This window comes from Sparus aurata, chromosome 21 (assembly GCF_900880675.1).
Source record: "Sparus aurata chromosome 21, fSpaAur1.1, whole genome shotgun sequence".
Taxonomy (NCBI): Eukaryota; Metazoa; Chordata; class Actinopteri; order Spariformes; family Sparidae; genus Sparus; species Sparus aurata.
In genome coordinates, this window is record NC_044207.1 from 34,320,354 (window position 1) to 34,342,583 (window position 22,230).

General features: G+C 40.3%; 1 protein-coding gene and 1 pseudogene across 1 annotated transcript; both read right to left on the reverse strand.

Annotated features, from left to right (window-relative positions):
• Positions 1-1,001: 1,001 nt before the first annotated feature.
• LOC115572510 (M1-specific T cell receptor beta chain-like) lies at positions 1,002-21,467 on the reverse strand (annotated as a pseudogene).
• LOC115572506 (immunoglobulin lambda-1 light chain-like) lies at positions 1,165-15,174 on the reverse strand. Its single transcript, XM_030402647.1, has 5 exons — positions 15,119-15,174; positions 14,706-15,026; positions 3,965-4,012; positions 1,459-1,799; positions 1,165-1,391 (listed from the first exon to the last, which is right to left on the reverse strand). Exons 1-5 carry the CDS (start codon positions 15,159-15,161, stop codon positions 1,245-1,247), a joined length of 900 nt encoding a protein of 299 aa, XP_030258507.1. The 5' UTR covers positions 15,162-15,174; the 3' UTR covers positions 1,165-1,244.
• Positions 21,468-22,230: the final 763 nt, after the last annotated feature.

The following is a 22,230-nucleotide window of genomic DNA, read 5'->3' on the forward strand; positions in this document are numbered from 1 at the left end:
GTGTACAGCAGCAGATATGAATCTGTTCTCAGTGGTTATTAGGACTCATAAAAAACTGTTGAGAGCCAACCAGCACTTCCTTTCCTGCAGCAGACGGGCTGTGTGGGTTTCTGCTCTGCAGCCTCCTCACCGTTAGCTGCACTTTTTCACATGAACAACACAATGACAGTTACAACAGTTACAGCGCTCAGTACTCACTGTCTCAGCTTCCATCTGTCTTATTCACCTGGGAGACAAACCTGGGAGCTGAGAAGCTGAAATAAAAGATGTGTTGATACTGTTTGATTGATTCTGTAAAGGTGACAGTTTACTGACAGTTTCTGCAGCCTGACACCAACTTGGAAGGCGACTGATGAAGCTGCTGTGTGATCATTTTATAGCAGTTGTAGCTTGAAAGCAGCTCGCTCTGCTGTTTGTTCATGTGTGTAAACAACAGTGTCATCAGCGTAGAGTTTGACATCCACACTGACACAATTATAAAAGGGGCTCAGCACTGAACCTGGTGGCACAGCCACACCTACTGACTTGTATATAATAGCTATATGTTTCTGTTTGCTTCTCTTTCTTTAGCTTTGTTGTCCTTGTTTAGCTGTATGCTAATATTCACATCTTCCTCTACATTTGTTCTTGCTGCTGTGTGAAAGTATATTGAGAGCTAATTACAACCAGAGTCAAATGACTTGTAGGCGTCAACATACATGGTCCATGAAGTTGATTCTGTTTCTGATGATTTGCTCTGAAGACAAACTGAAATCCATGAAAACAAGACTGTTTCTAAAACACACACTGTGATTTTACACTTTATTGAGAATGTTACACTGAAAGAATTGAACAAAGCTGCCACACTCTGCATAATGTATTAAAAAGAAAGACAAGAAGAGAAAAATACTAAAACAATCAAATATCTAGCAGACAGCTAATGATTCAGCTTCATGTTCTATTATTATACAAGTCACAATTCAAAGTGGAAATAAACTAGAGGATGAAAATAACACTATCACAGAATTTATACTCAGTCACTGCAGATATATATGTGTATATATGTATTTATATATGTAGGATGACTGAATCTAACCTGTGCATCAAAAGATACATTTTACAACCAACCACAAAACATGAACATTGACATTTGTGAGTGCTGATCAAAGTGATCAATGAGACGAACTGATGAGATTTGATGGTGAGAAAAGGCAAGCAGAAAACAGTCAGTCAGCATGTGAGCAGTTGGTGGACGGTCCCTTGTTTCAGAGGATCCTCAGCAGAGAGAGTCCACAGCAGTACACCAGACTCTTCACTATCAGCACTGTGTAGAGCACACAGAGCAGCTTCACCCGGTGCAGAGACGGCCCAGAAGGTACTGGTGGAGCTGATGGTGGAAAAGCTGCTGGAACCTCTGAAACAAAAGAAATGTCAGTCCTCTGCTCCTCTGCTCTCTTTGACAGCGTCTCCACATGAAGCTGAATCACTGCTGAACACAGTCACCAAGCCTTCATTACCTTGTTCTGTTTGGGCCTCCACTGTGCCCCCCTCGTGCTGGACGGAGCAGCGGTATTTATATGTATGGCGATCGTCCCTGTCAACCAGCAAGATGGCGGCGGTGCGTCCCGACTCTCTGAGCTCCAGCTGCTCTCCCTCAGCAGGGAGCCACTGCTCCTGATCCTCCTTTCGTCTTATCCAGGAGAAGCGGACCAGAGGAGGAAACATGGCTGAGGCCACACACAGCAGGGAGCTCCTCCCCTCCAGGTGGGCTCTGGATGCTGCTGGGTACACGCTCACCACGGGCTTCACTACCTGCTCATCTGAAGCTTGACAGCAGCAACAAGCAGCACAGACACACATTGACACAGTCAACAGCAGCTTCCAGCACTGCACTGCATTCAGTGTGATCCTGGAAACTACATGGACTCTGATCACTAAACTACTCATCAATACAGCACAAAGTTCAACACATAGACTGGATTCACCTGCACATCAAACACACTCATCATGTCATGTCATCATATGTTATATGGGGACAAACAACATTATGTGTTCAGCACTTCTTTCTTTCAATGTGCACATTCATCATTATTATGACTCTTACTAATAATAATATAACATCATATTTTCATACAATGGAAAATCTTCATCTGTATCATGATAAAAGACAGATTATAATAAAGGACATATTTACCCTCAAGTTTAATACGCGCTGACATTTTAATGTTTACATTAACCACCACATATTATAAATACTTTACACAATTACATACATTAAATACATGTTTTCATATGACTAATGTGAAAAAAATGACGGAAGGTAAAACTTTAATGATATAAAACATGATACAATTCTGAAAATGTTATGTTAATATATATGTTATGTTGAAAATATTATGTTAATATATATTTCATAGTAAAACATGTATTTACGTTCACATGAAATGTGTTTTAGAATTATTACAACATGTCTAACATGTTACAGATTTAGCTGCTAAAGAAAAACAAATCAGTTCATCAATAATATATTTTTTCGTCAGTATTTTTACATTTATACACAATTACAATGAAATGTTCAGATATGTTGAATATGAATAATAACTGCTTTGTAATATAATATGTAGAAAGGTGAGAATTAGTTGATCCTTTACAAGAACATCACATACAGTTAAATTAAATGTGATGATATAATATGATATAATATGATAGAAATATAAAATAATATAATATAATAAGTTTTAATGAAAACAGTATGTCGTACACAATATTTACCATCACGCGCTACTGATGCATTTACTTTAGTATTTAAGTATTTGAAATTAGATTTAATATTATTCTTTTCTTGTTGAAATTATGCATTAAATTATTAATGAATATATTTATTATCATATATAAATTATTAAAAAGTCAGTCAACATAGAAAATACATAGTTTCAGGTGCCATTGTAAATCATACTGGAACGATTTTCATGAACATGATGTTTTTTATATTCTAGTATAATTTGTATATTTTATATTTATTGTCATGTCATTTTATGTGTCTGTTTATTTTCATGTTTCAATATGTTTTACACTTAAAGAGAAATGTACCATCATATAAAATACAATGTCTTGATGCAGTTTGACCATTTAAAACATTTCTATTGGAAATGTAATCCATGAACTAATTATTATATTATATATTATAATATATAATATGATATAAAATATATACATAACACATCTCAATGAAATCACAATATGTGCAGTGTCATATACACAATATTTACCATCATACGTTTACAATTTATATTTATTTTTAAACATTTCAAAACATGTTAGGCTCCATGGACAATTTTTATATTTACGTTAAAAGCGTATTAACATAAAAAAACATATATGTGTGTGACATTATATAATATCTCATATCATATGTTGAAACACATGAATTAATGTGAATATATCATAATTATTGTAATATTATATTCAGTGTTTGTCTTCATGTATAAATTCATCTCACACTAAATATGTATCATCATATAAAATACAACTGTCAAGACGTCAGTTTGATAATTTAATAATGAATTATTAATGATCCTATACAACATATGTAAAGTTATATGTTTATAAAAGACATTTACTGACATATATTAAATGATGTTTAATATCATATATGATGTTGTTGTATAAAAACAAGAGATGGTGCAGAATTACTGAGAGGATCAAATACTGTATATTTGTAACACTGTCAATATCAAACTTTTTCTCTATGAATCAGTTTGATCTCCTGCAGAAATAAAGAAGAACTTCAGCTGTGCAGTGAGATTTAAACATCTTTTCAGGAGTTATGAACCTTTTTATGGAACAATAGCTGCACGGCTGCAAGAATTCTCCACTAATTATGAACAAACTAACATGGAAAGCCTGAAGCAGCAGAAACTTATTAAAAACACATTTTACACTTGTTCAATAAAACAACTGAAGGAAAATGAAGCTTTATTCTTACCTGTTACAAACAGTTTAGTTCCATAACCAAAGATCATGTAATACGATCCTGCCCCCCCACAGTGAGAAAGAGTAATACAAAAACCTGTGTGCTGTTGAACGTGTCGGCTGAGGTGAACGAGTCCAAATGATGAAGCAGGATCATGTTTCAGCTCCATGATGTGTTTCTCTAATGTTCATATCAACATGACTGTCTCTTCTTTTATTGTCTTTTTAGACACACTAGCAGTGTTGCTCTGTGGATGCTAATGTCTGTTGCTCCACTACTTTAGTCCACATGGATTGGACCTGGACCAAAGGATGGATGGATGGACTGACATGACATTTTCTACAGACATTCTTGGTCCCCAGAGGATGAACTTCATTCATTGACTTTGTTGATTCTGACTTGTTATCTAGCTCCACCAGCAGGTCCACCAGTTCCTGGTCCTCAGTCGGCGGCCCAGTCGACACCTGTTCCTGCTTCCTTGTCTGCGGGTCAGCAGACTCGCTCCAGAGCCGGACCGGCGGTCTTTCCTGATCCCTGTCCAGACCTCCAGCTGCCGGCCTCCTGCTCTGCCTTGCAGCAGTCCTCTGTTCCTGTTCTGCAGCAACCTGTCTGAGCTGAGCTGCAGCTGTCTCCAGTTCCTGTGCTGAATCAGTCTCCTGTGGCTGTGGTTCTGTAACCTCTTGTTTTCCTGACTCTGACAGCTCCACCAGCTCCAGTGGCAGCTCCTGCCAAATCTCTCAGGGGGGCAACTGTTGTGATGATGTCTAAGGTGACTCAGGTAAATGAAGGCAGCTGATATCGTCATGTTGCAGTGAACTACTTGTTCGGTTTGGATGAATATTACACACCGATCACTAACAGATGGGTCGACATTCATGGGGAGGAATGCTCAATAGTTGAAAAATGCGTGCTAAAGTGCCCTCTTCAGTGGTGGGAACGCGCTGTATTTTCGCCCCTGCCCTTCAAAAAGTCTGTGCACGCCACTGATTGTAATTCATGCTGGCGCCAACAATATTCGTCAATAGCAGTCTGAGAGTACAAAAGATAGCCAAACCAGGACATTTCAGGATGCAAGAAAGATGTGTTGGCATCGAGTAATCGAGTCCTAGACAACTGGACCTCTTTCTGTGGTCGCCTCCACCTGCTGAGAGCAAACAGCCTTCATCCAACTGGAGTCGGCTTGCTGTTTTTGTCTAGCAACAACGAATGAGGTGTTTGAAGCAGGTTTGACACTAGGGATGTAGCACTCAGAAGGTCGCATGTGACTAGGGAGCCTGCTGGTGATACAATCAGTGCTGGTATGGAGTCTAATTGCCTAGTTAATATGCAATAATGTGTAATATCTCAGCAAGCACCTTACACAGTCTTACATCAAAAAATACAGAAGCTAATCACTACCACATCCCGGCATCCCTTCCTGCATAGGCAACCAAAACTTACTATTACTACAAGGTACCTTGTTCCAGTTCCTAAATTATCTACCATAAACTCCACTGAACGGCCGCTCATTGGAAATTGCTCCAATGAGCTTAAAACCCTCAAATTTGGCTTTATCAGTATTAGATCACTGTCAACCAAAGCCTTACTGATTAATAATTTGATTACTGAGCATAAACTGGACATGATTGGCTTTTGTGAAACATGTCTGAAACCTAATACTTTCCTGCCATTCAATGAAGCCTCTCCTCCTGACTATAACTACGCCCATGTTGCTGGGGCCTCTTAACAGGGGGGAGGTGCTGCTCTAATCTACAAATCTATTTTCAGTTTAAGCTCCAACCAGGATATTAAATTTACATTGTTTGAGGCTCTGGTTTTAAAACCATCCTTATCAAATAGTAACAGCCTTGTCCAGGGAACAGGCTTTCACTTGTTTTTTAGTGAATTTATTGCAGATCTCGTAACTTGCTCAGATAAGATCCTAATTATTGGGGATTTCAATATCCACTTAAACAAGCCTCCTGACCCTCTAAGGAAATCTTTTTGGGACTTCCAGCTTTATTCAGCTTGTCCATGAACCCACTCATTCCAGTGGTAACACTCTGGATTTGGTAATTTACAGTGGACTTGATGTGTCAGCCCTGAACGTCGCTTCCGTCTCCTCTGCTGTGTCAGCCCACTCTCTCATTACATTTGAAGCATCATTAGCCTGTCCCTGTATCAATGACACAGTTGTTTTTACTTCTCATCATATCAGCCCGGCAATCGTAGCGACACTCAAGGAAAAATTGCCAGGGGTTCTGGCTCCTTTTGCGATTGTCACAAAACCTGTAGAAACATTCACTAATGAAGTTGCTGTGCATTACATTCTCAAAATTCAGGGCTTCTGATCGTTCCCAGGATTAAGAAGTCAGTTGGCTGCAGGGATTTTTCCTATCAGGCTCCCTTCCACTGGAATAACCTCCCAGCTGATATCAGACAATCTGGCTCTACTGATACCTCAAAACTCCCTTCTTCGATTTAGCCTTTAACCCTCTGGGGTATGATTGGCCGTTTTTGACTACCTTGCCTTGTTTGGTGTTATTATTTGCAGCACAACCTCACATTTTTTTTTCATTTTGACATACTGTATTAACACAACACCTAAAATCACAAAAAAACATAAAATCCGAGTAGGAAAAAGTTAGTTTTTTTAATGTGAAAACCACAAATATGCGCAATGAACCATTTTTATTACTTATAATGCAATAATGTATAATTGTTTGCTAAATTTGTGCATACGTTTTTTAAATTTACAAAGTTATATGTAACTATTTACGTTTAAATGCAGGCAACGCCTCAGTCTCAGGTCTGCCTGAGCTCCTCCAGCTCAATGAAAAGCCGCACTGCCTGCTCCACATTCATCAGTATTCTCATTGTTTTGACTCATTAAAACCTCCTGACTACCAATAGTTCAAATTTGTCCATTTCTAAACCTGAATATCTCCCACCGACTACATACTACTAAATTAACTCCTTTTGCTATCTACAGAGGACATTTAGGGCTTTTCAATGATACCAAATGTGAAGGGGTGGGGCTTTGGTACCTTTCTTTTCCTCATTTAGGAAAATGGCAAGCACATTTTATGGGAAGAGGAAAAATAAGTGCGTAATACTTTTTATTGAGCAAATTTTGGCTTGAAATGTTGTTGGCATGTTTTATATAAGTCTCTTAACAACACATTAAAACATTGTCTGAATTTTTTAACTGTATTTTAGCATTCTATTTAAGTGTTTAAAAATGTCCTCTGTAGTGGACATTTGTAGTTATTTCCTCCATTTTGTTCTGTTTTTTCAAATGAAAAGAAAGGGAGTCATCCTCAGAAGCACCTTTGTTCCCATCAAGATTCAGTTTCACATGTATGGCATTCCGATGTCCACTGTGGACTGTTACTAGAGGGTCGTAACATGGACATATGATATCTTAAAAATAATTTTGTAATTTTGTGATTGGCTGGTGTGGTGCCTTTTCCAACAATAGGAAAGTGTTTTTTTGCTTGCACTTCCTGCTTGCGGACACGTTCATGAGGAAAGCTCAATCTCTTTACTGTGTCTTCCTGCACCAAATGCGCTGCAAAGGTGACGGCAACGTTAGCGAAAAAGTGCGGCTTACATAATACATCGTAAATCCGGTTTTACTTGGCTTATCAACACGATTTAAAAACTTGCATAGAGTTTGAAGGTTGCTCTTACATATGGAGTCAGAACGGAGAGTCACAGAGGCTCCGTCTCGTTGCTACGTCATCTTAAATTGGTGACGTGATTTTGATGCGCCGGCATGTCAATCGACCTCAGAGGGTTAAATAGTCCTTGATGTCGATTGCTAGCTTCTTCAGTGGGTCGGTCTCGGTCTCAATGAGATACCTATAGTATTAGAATTGACATTGTCCTGCCGACGACAAACAATCTGTTTATTCTAGGGATGCAGCAATATTCAGTATTTTACCAAACCGTTCAATACGCCCTGTTCAGTTGAATGCACAACGGCAAACAATTTTATTTTCGGTACGTTTCCCGGTCACAAAACTTTTTCAAAACTTTGTGCAGCCGCGCATGCTGTGTGATCCCCTCCCCTCAGGAGCAGAGGCATGAGAGCATGGACATATATACATAGACGCCGCATCGACTGTGGAGGGGTGTGCCTACAGCGCCGCCATCTTGGAACAGGGCTAGCAGAGGCAGCGGTGCATCAACCTACGGAGGAAAGAGTTACTCCTCAATCTCAAAGTAGAATTATTTGCTGAATTTTCGACCGATTATCAAACGTATTGATTTGTTAAAAATGTCACACATGTAGCTATGATACAGGGTGCTTGGATATTTTTAAAATGCTGGTTTTACTACCCAAATACAAATTCTACTTAATGTTATCAGCAGACGAGCTTCTGACAAAAGATTTGTGAATGAACAGATGCCGTGGTTTCGGATTTAACACGAGTCCATGTTAACTGGCGACCGTGAGCCGAATGCGTCTGTGGTCACCGTAGTTACAACAGATGTTGAAAACGGGAAGAGAAGACTTAGCTGTCCTCTGATCTGCCTCTTTGTTCAGGTTTTCTCTGGTCAAAACATACCTGATACGTGTTCGGGCTGCTGTTTGATTAAAAGTGTCAGTCACTGACTTATTTCACTTACCAGTGCCTTTATTAAGGCCAGTGCATTTAACACAGAAATAGTGTTCAAAATCACACCCAACCAGATGAGTGAAATAAGTCAGATCTTCAGAGTTGCTGGTTGTTACAGAAGACGTTGTAAACAGGAAAGGGGAGAGTTGCTCTTCCTGAGAATGTGTATCTCTAATAAACCTTTATTAAAAACACGTACTCATGTCTTCTCCCTGTCTGAGTAAACATGCATCACATAGAGGAACTATTGAGCCTTTTAAACAAACACACAATTACGGGACTTGAGCTCACATTCATTGAGGGAAAAAAAAAATACCAGTGCGGCAGTCACTCCACTATGCCAATCAGATCACAGGTGACTCTCGGTATCACCTATTTCACTCCTCACAGCAGACACACAGCCACCTCCTGGTCACAGAAGGAGGCCAGATCAACTTGTGACCGCAGTGTCTGTTCACCGTGTCTATATGTGATGATTTATAACATAAATAAGATTTTCCAAAAGAATATGGTGTTTCTTGGACAGCTGGACAGCCACGAGGAACAAAGTTCTCCTGCAGCGTGCAACAAAGTCTGAGTCCTCAGGGGAGCCACTCAAAAAAATGGAAAGAATGTGATGGATCCTGTAAGTTCCTGCAAGCTGTTCTGATGGTCTGATATTCAAAAAGGGTAGAGACAGCAGAGCCTGTGTCTACAATAATAATAATAATAATAATAATAATAATAATAGTGATATAATTATAATAATAACAATAAAATATTAATATAATAATAATAGCAAAAGCAACAAGAATAATATAAACAAGAATCATAATATAATGATAATAATAGCAATAATAATAATACCGGTAATAATTAAAATAATATAATGATAATATAATAACATAATGATAATGATGCGAATAGTATATATATGTGTGTGTGTGTGTTTATATATGTATTAAAATAATATAACGATAATATAATAACATAATGATAATGATGGGGCCTGTTCCAAGATGGCCGCCCTGTAGGCACGCCGCTGTAGTGGGCGGCAGCAGTCAATGCGGCGTCTATGTATATATGTCTATGCATGAGAGCAGCACATTGTTCAGGCTCAGTGCCATGCGCTGCTTATGCCGCCTTCAGAGCCAATCAGAACGTCCCTGAATTTCCTAGGAGCCAATCAGCACTCTGCATGCAAATGTTGAACGCTGAGGAGCGCTGAATGGCTCCTGGGAAACTCAGGGATGTTCTGATTGGCTCTGAAGCCGGCATGAGCAGAACATGGCACTGAGTCTGAGCAGTGCAGAAACAATGGCGAGTGAAAGAGACTCCGAAAAAAGAAATTTTGAAGGGGCACCATCATCGTATAGGTCTGCGGTGTGGGATCATTTTGGATTCAGCGCTGACTACGATGAGAACGGGAAAAGGACTGTCAACAAACAAACCACGGTATGCAAGCATTGCTTTGCAAGCATCGGATATGTAGCAGGTAACGCGACCAATATGTTCTCTCACCTACGTCGCCATCACCCGTCTCTTTCACTTGGAACAGCACGGAGCAGGTCGGTGTCAGCTTCGACGGCTAACAGAGTGCAGCCGACAATGGGCTCTTTGCACGTCAGCTTCTGCTTTCATGTAATACGGCTCAGTCACTTCCGGTTGCCTAGAGATGGCGCTCTTCCACAGTCGATGCCTGACAGACCGGCCGAAGATGACGATTAAAGATGTCCATCGCATTCGTAAAGTGTCAGCGAAAGCCCCGAAGAGCAAGCTGGAGAAGAGATTTAGCATGTACGCGAATTCTTATGTGTTTGAATATGAAGGTGAGTCTCCTATACTTGTGTCTTTGTGGTTGGGATAGCTAAAAGCTATGGTGCTAGCTAGGCTGGTTGCAACAGTACACATTGAGCCTACTCGTGGACGAGAGAGTGTCCCGCAAAATGATCAGGGCGATGGAGAAACAGAGAAACGTCTAGTGGCTGCTTCTCTCGCGTTTTCCTCTGCATATTTTACGATAGAAAGTTTGAATTTCAAGTTACACTTAGTGTGAAGTAAGTCTCAAGTCCTCAAATTTGCGACTCGATTCCGATTCGAGTCAAGCCATGTGACATGAGTCCCCCACCTCTGCGAGAGAGTGACCCACAAAATGATCAAGGCGATGGAGAAACAAATGTGCGCCACCATGAGTGACAGCAGAGATGAGGAGTTTGCAGCGAGTGCTGTTTGGCTGAATCATTTCCTCCACCGCAACAACTTCACTTTTTTCATGTATTGTGCTTTCTGTCAGTCAGTATCACACTGATGATCGCCATGGCTCCGGTGCAGCAAAAAAATAAAAAGTATGACTTGAAATTCAAACTTTCTATCGTAAAATATGCAGAGGAAAACTCGAGAGAAGCAGCTGCTAGACGTTTCTCTGTTTCTCCATCGCCCTGATCATTTTGCGGGACACTCTCTCGTGGCGTGCCCGTTCGCTGAAAACTCATCCCTGCATGTTTATCTCAAGCTCCTCACTAGCCTTCTTCCTCCCTGGTATGTCATTGTCCACGAGTAGGCTCAATGTTTACTGTTGCAACCAGCCTAGCTAGCACCATAGCTTCTAGCTATCCCAACCACAAAGACACAAGTATAGGAGACTCACCTTCATATTCAAACACATAAGAATTTGTGTACATGCTAAATCCTCATGGGAAATGAGGGCGTTTGTGCTGCAGACTCATCCACTGTATGAGAGCCACACAAGTGAACACCTGGCTGAAGAACTAGTGCATGCAGTTACTGAATGGAAGCTAGAGAGAGCAAATATCCCCATTCCTGTAACCACAGACAATGCACAAAACATTATGAATGCCATCCGTAATACAGATGTCTTTGGACCACACATTGGCTGTTTAGCACACAGCCTGAATCTTGCAGCGAAGAAAGTTGTGTCCCTCAACTCAGTGTCACGCCTCCTAGGGAAGATCAGAAAAGTGGTGACATTTTTCCACAAAAGTACCACTGCTCACAAAGTTCTGGCTGACAGACAGCTGATGTTAAACATACCACAACACTGATTGATCCATGATGTCACAGCCATTTACTCTGCCATACTTGACAAAGCTGTGAAAAAGTCTGTGAGAGACATATCCATGCTGACTGACAGTGAGCTGAAGCTGGCAGAGGAACTCATCCAGCTGCTTAACCCTCTCAAGAAAATGACAACTCTGATGAGCAGTGAATCAACTCCCACTTCATCCGTGATTCTCCCGCTCAAAACAATGACACTGAAATCCATGGCACCAGATCCTCAGGACAGTCCAACCATCCAGGAGGCCAAGTTAGCAGTCACCCGGGATTTGGAGAAGAGATACACTGATCCAGATCTTCTAGACTACTTGCACAGGGCCACAGTCCTTGACCCAAGGTTCAAGTCTTTACCCATTCTTGATGAAGCCATCTGTGACCAAGTCTACAAGGATCTCACAAGTGAAATTATGGAGCAAACAAATAAAAAAAATATCAAATTATCAAATACCTGATGTATTTGATGATTTTTAAAAAAAATATATATTGTTATTGTTTGTTTTCATAATGTAAATTAAAATGACATAACTGATTTGATTTTTTTTTCTTTTGCAGTTTCAAGCAGTGCAAGAAGGCCCAAGCAACGAGCAAGACCAGGCATCATCAGTATCCCCTCCTCAAAAGACGACTGCCATGTGAGTTATTTGGGGATCTTCTCAAAACAGAGCAGCAGACCAAAACATTTCCCCAAAAGATTGAGGAAGAGGTTTCCTCATACAAAGCAGCTGGTGGCCTTAATGTGGATGCTGATCCTTTCCGCTGGTGGAAAGAACATCAGGTCACATTCCCCTACATTTCAAAGGTTGCACAACGGTACCTCTGTGTCCCTGGCACCTCCGTGGCAAGCGAAAGAGTCTTCTCCACTGCAGGTGACATTGTGAGTGCCAGCCGTTCACGGCTTGATCAAGACCATGTTGATACGCTCATCTTTTTGCAGAAGAACCTCAACATAAAGACATAGATCTTTAACTGACTTGATGTTGCACTTTCTGTAATGTTTACATTGTTTACACATTACCTATTTATACAATTATTTTGGATGCTGCACTTTACATTGTTGTTAACATTTTATATTTTTCATAACGGGTCAAGGCAAGTACCGTCTTTCAGGTTGTAATAAGCCCTCTTGCTCAATTATTTTGGATACTGCACTTTACATTGTTGTTTACATTTTGTATTATTCCTAACAAGAGGCCTAGGCAAGTACTGCCTTCAAGTGTGCAGGTTGTAAAAAGGTTTGTTCAAGTATTTTGAATGGATGCTGCGCTTTGTCATGTTCACATTTAATTGTATTTGTAGTTGTAGTGTTTAGTACTAAACTTAATATTTAATTTTTGTGGTTTTATGTTTGCTGTTTAATTTGATCTGATAGTGCACTGTTTTTTTAAAAAGTTTGTAGTTTGATTATATCTGTGCTTTTAATTATTTTTACAATTCAATATTGCCTTTGCTAGTCTGAGTAGATTTATATTAAGATATTGAAACCGTACCGTTACTGTGGCCCAAAAACCGTGATGCATACCGAAGATATTGAAACTGTACCGTTGCATCCCTGGTTTATTCTGATCAACATCGCATTTCTCTGATGTTTGTTTTTTTCTGTTCCCACAAGCTCTCTATAGCTTCTTCCTCCTCCCCCTCCTCCTCTTCCTCCTCCTCCTCTCTGTCATTCAGACTCCCTTCTGATGGACCACGGCCCCCTGGGATCATCTACCTCTCCTTGGCTCCTGCTGCCTCGAAATAGTGACGGATCTGTATCATCACTTCCTGGGCTCTGCTGGATCATTGCTCTGCTCTCTTTCACTTTCTCCTCATATCTATATTTCTGTAAATCTTGATGTTTCTTTCTGTCTATTACTGATTATCCTGTGTGTCCTGCCCTCTTCCAGGTCACCAGGGTGGAGAAGAGGTCACGTGGCTCGGACACCGCTTGGTGATGCCTTGTCCGCGCAGTCGTCTCCTGGATCCACTCACTTTACATGTAATTTCTTTTTTTTTTCTCCATCAACATGTGAAGTTTTTCCTCACTCAAATCGAGGGTCTAAGGAGAGAGGATGTTGTTCACTGTACAGATTGTAAAGCCCACTGAGGCAATGTGATTCTGATTTTGGGTCAAATGAATAAAATTGATTTGATTTGATTTGACTTTATTGAAATATTCTGAAGTATGTTTGTTGTTTTACTGATTCATCTGGATTATGTTTGAGTTTGTCATTGAATTATTTTCCTCTTTATTTTCTCATTGTGTTTGTGTTTGTCTCCTTTTTCCTCTCTGTGTGAAACAACAATAAACCTGCTGGAATATCTGATCAAGATAAAAATAAATATACCGTAATTTCCGGACTATTGAGCGCACCTGAATAAAAGCTGCACCAACTAATTTTAAAAAGAACAACTTTTTTTTTTTTTTTTTTACATATATAAGCTGTACTTGTCTATAAGCGGCAGGTGTCCACATTTTAACATGAGACATTTACACAGAAAGATGGTACACAGAAAGATTTTTACAATTTTGTATTAAATAAATGCTTTTTTTCCGAACTGTGCCTGTAACACGACAGTAACATGGCTGGTTAAAAAAATAACCGTTGATGCCAAGCTTACGTCCAGCAGCTCTATTTCCTTCTTCAACAGCCAGATCGATTGCCTTTAACTTAAAAGCTGCATCATATGCAATTCTTTGTGTGTTTTCCATGATGAGGGTGTGTGCATGATGCGCAAATGACTGTTCAAAGCACAATCAAACCAGCGTCTTCCTCTGCACATTATCTCTTCCACCTGTCTGTCTCACTCTTGCGCTTCCTGCTAGAGCGTCCCCTGGAGGCCATTAGCCCGTAAAACTCTATAGATGAGCCACATCATTGTATAGGCCACATGGTTCAAAGCATGTGAAAAAAGTAGCAGCTTATAGCCCGGAAATTACGGTGATATGAAATAAATCCCTCAGTTTAGTGTGTTTGTGACTGTGGCTGAGATGGAGGTGAAACATGTGAACCTGGGCTGTGGTTTACTGCTCTCTTCCTGTCACAAACACTGTTTGACGTCTGTTCATCTGTTGGTTTTTGTTCAGGCTGCTCGCATCATTTCTCACTGTGGGCGAACAAACTTCATACAGGCGCAGTAGTAGGTGGCTGAATGAAGGAGTGTAATGTTCTGGATCTTCAACTCACAGCTGTTCTCAGTATACACAGCTGAGAAATCATCTATCTGAGTATGATTGAACCTCTGAGCTATGTTACAAGTGTTCTTGTTCATACGAAGAATCCTTGTGAATGTTTCTGTGTCTTTCTTCTGGTACCAGTATACACTGCTGCTGTCACACTGGTCAGTTCCTCGACAGCTGAAGGAGACGTCTCCATCAACTCTCCTGGTCAATGTTAAATCGTCCTGAATCAGCTGTGCTGCCATGGCAACCAGCGCTGTAGAGAAGCAGACAGATAGATGAAGGTCAGTGTGACAGTGTTTGTTCCAGGTGGACTTTGTTGGCTCCTGATTGGCTGGAAAAACTCACCTGAACACAGACAGCACAGAGCAGCAGCTGGGAGGAAAAGCATTTTGTGCAGTGGTGTTTCCTCTGGTGAACCTGGGGAGAAGTGGCGCTCTGACGCAGCTGAGGCCAAACCAGGACGAGCTGCCAGATCAGACGAGGGCCACGTGGTTTCTAACAGGTCCTCAGAGCTCCCATCAGCCCCTGCGGCTCACAGATAAGGCCGCCGCTGCCGATCGACGGCTCGGCTGAAGCTGCCGTGTGGTAGAAATAGAAACCCACATTCATGTGAGCAGCAACACATTCAGGTTGGTGGTGAATTTAGTAGCACAGACTGTTATCTGTTGTTGAACAGCTGTGATGAAAAGACAAAAGGACAAATCCACAAAACTCCTCCACTGTGATTTGAAGCCTTAAACGTCCCCTTACATTTCTGTCATTTCACTGAATCATTTCATTTCTATGAAGAATATAGTAATAATATAGTTCATAATATAGTTGCAGTAGAAAAAGTATTTGAAGTATTTTTAGAAGTAGTAGCAACAATAATGCCAGTAATACTCCTCATTTACTGCTGTGTGTTTTTTATCCACTAGATGTCACTGTGGGTTTATCGCCAGTAAAATAAGAGGGCGGAGCGTCATGGTGTCGTCATGGCGACCATCATCAGCATCACGTGGATGTCCCTGCACTTCCCGTGACTGACCACAGGGTGGTGGTGTTTCTCTGTGATGTTTAATGTCAGCACCAGCAGCAAACACAGAAATCCAGCATGTGATCAGCTTTAGTTTGAAATGTGTCACACAGCCGTGGTGGAAGAGCTGATTTATTGGTGTGACAGCGATCTAACAGAGTAAAGACACATGTAATGTCACACATGTGTTGTCTGCTGAGACAGCTGCAACATGTTGTCATTCTTCCAACAGTGTTTCATGGTGAAAATGTTCCAAGTGTTCAGAGTTAGAACACACAGAACAGAACAAACATCCCTTCAGATAATATGAAATGTATCATAACTGTTCCTTCAGCTTCTTAAAGGAACACACTGACATTTGTCTGCTTTGGTTTGACGCTGTTATTCCATTTGAAGCAGATTTCAATCAGGACAGACGAGTGAATGAAGTAAAGATCATGTTTATGACAGCAGATGATATGTGATCAGTGAGTCTGCTCACAAAGTCTTTGTCACTTTGACTCTACAGGGAGATTTTGTGATGGAGGGGCGTCTGAACAGCAGAAAGAAAAATCCACCAAATAAATAAAAAACAGCCCAAAGTTTCCCCCAAAGAATGCTGACTGACTGAGCAGGAATGAAATGGACACAATTAAACAAAGATGGTTTAATCTGTGAGGAGATGAATCATGAAGCCTGACATGGGAAAAAAAAGTAGCTTAACTGATAAAATAACAGTGAACTATAAACGGAGACAGGAACAAATATATTTTTTGTTGGTCTGCGATAAACTTCACTGAACTTTCACTGAAGCTTCATCTCAAAAATGTACAGAAATTATCGAATAAAGACGCAGCTGTTTGTCTGATATTCTGAATGAATAGAGCTGAAGGAAAATAAATACTAATACAGGTAGTACTTCATTATATTCATGGACGTGAGCTCCAGGTGGGAGGTCACTGTTGCTCTCTGGGCTCAGTTCCACTTTGTGTGGGTGGAGGGCTCAGTGGAAAAAAGGCTTCCAGACAACAAGAGAAAAGACAAAGCAGTCCAGAGAGGGAGAGGAGTTGATGAGTGTGTACAGCAGCAGATATGAATCTGTTCTCAGTGGTTATTAGGACTCATAAAAAACTGTTGAGAGCCAACCAGCACTTCCTTTCCTGCAGCAGACGGGCTGTGTGGGTTTCTGCTCTGCAGCCTCCTCACCGTTAGCTGCACTTTTTCACATGAACAACACAATGACAGTTACAACAGTTACAGCGCTCAGTACTCACTGTCTCAGCTTCCATCTGTCTTATTCACCTGGGAGACAAACCTGGGAGCTGAGAAGCTGAAATAAAAGATGTGTTGATACTGTTTGATTGATTCTGTAAAGGTGACAGTTTACTGACAGTTTCTGCAGCCTGACACCAACTTGGAAGGCGACTGATGAAGCTGCTGTGTGATCATTTTATAGCAGTTGTAGCTTGAAAGCAGCTCGCTCTGCTGTTTGTTCATGTGTGTAAACAACAGTGTCATCAGCGTAGAGTTTGACATCCACACTGACACAATTATAAAAGGGGCTCAGCACTGAACCTGGTGGCACAGCCACACCTACTGACTTGTATATAACAGCTATATGTTTCTGTTTGCTTCTCTTTCTTTAGCTTTGTTGTCCTTGTTTAGCTGTATGCTAATATTCACATCTTCCTCTACATTTGTTCTTGCTGCTGTGTGAAAGTATATTGAGAGCTAATTACAACCAGAGTCAAATGACTTGTAGGCGTCAACATACATGGTCCATGAAGTTGATTCTGTTTCTGATGATTTGCTCTGAAGACAAACTGAAATCCATAAAAACAAGACTGTTTCTAAAACACACACTGTGATTTTTCACTTTATTGAGAATGTTACACTGAAAGAATTGAACAAAGCTGCCACACTCTGAGTAATGTATTAAAAAGAAAGACAAGAAGAGAAAAATACTAAAACAATCAAATATCTAGCAGACAGCTAATGATTCAGCTTCATGTTCTATTATTATACAAGTCACAATTCAAAGTGGAAATAAACTAGAGGATGAAAATAACACTATAGCACAGAATTTATACTCAGTCACTGCAGATATATATGTGTATATATGTATTTATATATGTAGGATGACTGTAGGATGATTTGTGAGTGCTGATCAAAGTGATCAATGAGACGAACTGATGAGATTTGATGGTGAGAAAAGGCGAGCAGAAAACAGTCAGTCAGCATGTGAGCAGTTGGTGGACGGTCCCTTGTTTCAGAGGATCCTCAGCAGAGAGAGTCCACAGCAGTACACCAGACTCTTCACTATCAGCACTGTGTAGAGCACACAGAGCAGCTTCACCCTGCACTGAGACTGGAAGGACACTGACACACACACACACACACACACACACACACACACACACACACACACACACACACAGACACACACACACACACACACACACACAGAAAGACACACAGACAGACAGACTGTGTTAGTTTCACCTTTCACTGCACACACAGTCATTAGATTCATTCTTCATACAGAAATATTTATAGTGGAGCTTTAAGGTAAAATCCCCAAAGTTTTTATAGCAGCCTCAAAGTTCAAAATGTAGTATAGTGTCCCTAAAACGTGTTATTTGTCAGAGTGTGGAGTGAAAGCTCTCTCATTGGGATTAGTTGTGCTGTTGGACACTCTAACAGAATCAGGGAGTGTCTGTTTAAATCCTTCAATGATGAGCAGAAAGTGAACAGACTGATCTGCAGCCCTAACTGCAGCAGAACATTGGAGCTGTCCATGCAGAGAGGCAGCAGGTGATCTTACAGTCAGCTTGCTGCAGAGCTGGCAGGTCTGCTGGCTCTCTCTCTGGAGGACAGGAGGCTGCTGCAGCTGCTGGAACCTCTGAAACAGAAAAGAGGCCAAAAGAAATGTCAGTCCTCTGCTCCTCTGCTCTCTTTGACAGCGTCTCCACATGAAGCTGGATCACTGCTGAACACAGTCACCAAGCCTTCATTACCTTGTTCTGTTTGGGCCTCCACTGTGCCCCCCTCATGCTGGACGGAGCAGCGGTATTTATACGGGAAGTTAGCGTTCCCGTCAACCAGCAAGATGGCGGCGGTGCGTCCTGACTCTCTGAGCTCCAGCTGCTCTTCCTTAACATGGCTCCACTTCTCCTGATCCTCCTCCTGTCTTTTCCAGGATAACTGGACCAGAGGAGGAAACATGGCTGAGGCCACACACAGCAGGGAGCTCCTCCCCTCCAGGTGGGCTCTGGATGCTGCTGGGTACACGCTCACCACGGGCTTCACTACCTGCTCATCTGAAGCTTGACAGCAGCAACAAGCAGCACAGACACACATTGACACAGTCAACAGCAGCTTCCAGCACTGCACTGCATTCAGTGTGATCCTGGAAACTACATGGACTCTGATCACTAAACTACTCATCAATACAGCACAAAGTTCAACACATAGACTGGATTCACCTGCACATCAAACACACTCATCATGTCATGTCATCATATGTTATATGGGGACAAACAACATTATGTGTTCAGCACTTCTTTCTTTCAATGTGCACATTCATCATTATTATGACTCTTACTAATAATAATATAACATCATATTTTCATACAATGGAAAATCTTCATCTGTATCATGATAAAAGACAGATTATAATAAAGGACATATTTACCCTCAAGTTTAATACGCGCTGACATTTGAATGTTTACATTATCCACCACGTATTATGAATACTTTTAAAAATACATCTGGGATGTCATGATTTTCATAAATATTTACTCCTACTACATTATTACAAATACACGTTTTCATGTGACTAATGTAAACAACATGTCATTCAATATAAAAGAATGTAAAACTTTGTTGTTTTCACGATATGAAATATGTTATCATGATGACAATGTTCGTTTACAAAATGTAAAAGTTGCTTTAAATATTTGTTCATGTATATTTTACAATAAAATATATATTTAAGTTCATATGAAGTACTTTTCAGAGTTATTACATGTCCAATACATTACAGATGTACCAGCGTGTACTTTAGTCCAGCTGATAAAGAAAAGCAAATCATTCATCAATGATATCATAATTTTTTCTTAGTATTTTTACATTTATAGACAATTACAATGAAATGTTCGGATATGTTAAATATCTATAGTAAGTGCTTCGTAATGTAATCTGAAGAAAGGTGATAATTTATTGATCCTTTACAAGAACTTCAGATTTTATTTAATTAAATTTGATAATATAATATAATATAATATAATATAATATAACATAATATGTCATAATAAAAACAGTATGTCACACACAGTATTTACCATCACATGCTAAAGCATTGAATTTTAATTATTTTACATTCGGTTTGGAATTATTTTTTTTTGTTTAAATTATATGTGAAATTAATGATGAATATATGTTTATTACATATTACTTATTTAAAAGTCAATCAACATAAAAAGTACACATTATCATGCGCCATTGTATATCATACTATATTATTTTTCAAATAAATGATGATTTTTATATTTTAGTGTAATTTGTATATTCTATATTTATTGTCATATATTGAGTATCTGTTTGTTTTCATGTATTAATATATTTTAAACATAAAGACATTTGTACCATTGTATCAAATACAACTGTCATAAGGTCAGCTTGACTATTTGATAATGAATTATTAATTATAGTATACAACATATTTAAAGTTATATGTTCATCAAATACACTTACTGACATATATTAAATGATGTTTAATATCATATATGATGTTGTTTTATAAAAACAAGAGATGGTGCTGAATTACTGAGAGGATCAAATACTGTATATTTGTAACATTGTCAATATCAAACTTTTTCTCTATTAATCAGTTTGATCTCCTGCAGAAATAAAGAAGAACTTCAGCTGTGCAGTGAGATTTAAACATCTTTTCAGGAGTTATGAACCTTTTTATGGAACAATAGCTGCACGGCTGCAAGAATTCTCTACTAATTATGAACAAACTAACATGTAAAGCCTGAAGCAGCAGAAACTCGTTAAAAACACATTTTACACTTGTTCACTAAACAACTGAAGGAAAATGAAGCTTTATTCTTACTTGTTACAACCAGTTTAGTTCCAGAGCCAAAGATGTAGTATCCATATGTTCCTCCCACAGTGAGACAGAGTAATACAAAAACCTGTGTGCTGTTGAACGTGTCAGCTGAGGTGAACGAGTCCAAATGATGAAGCAGGATCATGTTTCAGCTCCATGATGTGTTTCTCTAATGTTCATATCAACATGACTGTCTCTTCTTTTATTGTCTTTTTAGACACACTAGCAGTGTTGCTCTGTGGATGCTAATGTCTGTCGCTCCACTACTTTAGTCCACATGGATTGGACCTGGACCAAAGGATGGATGGATGGACTGACATGACATTTTCTACAGACATTCTTGGTCCCCAGCGGATGAACTTCATTCATTGACTTTGTTGATTCTGACTTGTTATCTAGCTCCACCAGCAGGTCCACCAGTTCCTGGTCCTCAGTCGGCGGCCCAGTCGACACCTGTTCCTGCTTCCTTGTCTGCGGGTCAGCAGACTCGCTCCAGAACCGGACCGGCGGTCTTTCCTGATCCCCGTCCAGACCTCCAGCTGCCGGCCTCCTGCTCTGCCTTGCAGCAGTCCTCTGTTCCTGTTCTGCAGCAACCTGTCTGAGCTGAGCTGCAGCTGTCTCCAGTTCCTGTGCTGAATCAGTCTCCTGTGGCTGTGGTTCTGTAACCTCTTGTTTTCCTTACTCTGACAGCTCCACCAGCTCCAGCTCATGTTGGAGCTAATAAAGGACAGTGGCACTGGGCCTGCTAATGTGCAATTAATAAAACTATTGTGTTGGGAATATTCAGTTTAAATTCAGTTGACTCACTCTAGAAGAATAGATATTTTTCAAGGCGTTTCCCAGGTGTCCCCCTGTCAATGTAATCTCGCGGATAGTTTATAATCATATGGATGCTGTTATAATGTGCAGTGATTGAGATTCTGACCCACCAAACATCCTGGAAAGTGACAAAGTTACGTTTTTCACTCTAAATTATATAATTACATAACCTCCATCAGTGAATGCTGATTTCGGATGGAAATGTGACGAAGACTCGGTAGAACAGGTGGGAGGACAGACGCTTCTCCTCGTATATCTGCGGTATTTTTTTCCTCATATATTCTTCACACAGGTGGCAGTGGATCAGTGGGTGGAGCGGGTCGTCTAGTGATCGGAAGGTCACTGGTTCGAATCTCGGCTCCCCCTAGCTGCATGTCGAAGTGTCCTTGAGCAAGATACTGAACCCCAAATTGCTCCTGATGAGCAGATGGCGCCTTGCATGGCAGCCTCCTCCATCAGTGTGTGAATGGGTGAATGTGGCATGTATTGCACAGCGCTTTGAGCTGTCGTCAGACTGGAAAAGCGATA

Coding starts and splice junctions, on each gene's coding strand:
- LOC115572506 (XM_030402647.1), bottom strand. CDS start 15,161: ATGCTTTTCCTCCCAGCTGCTGCTCTGTGCTGTCTGTGTTCAG. Junction 1,800..3,964: donor AACTAAACTGTTTGTAACAG/GTAAGAATAAAG, acceptor GTCAAGCTTCAG/ATGAGCAGGTAGTGAAGCCC. Junction 1,392..1,458: donor CTGTGTTCAGCAGTGATTCA/GCTTCATGTGGA, acceptor TTTGTTTCAGAG/GTTCCAGCAGCTTTTCCACC.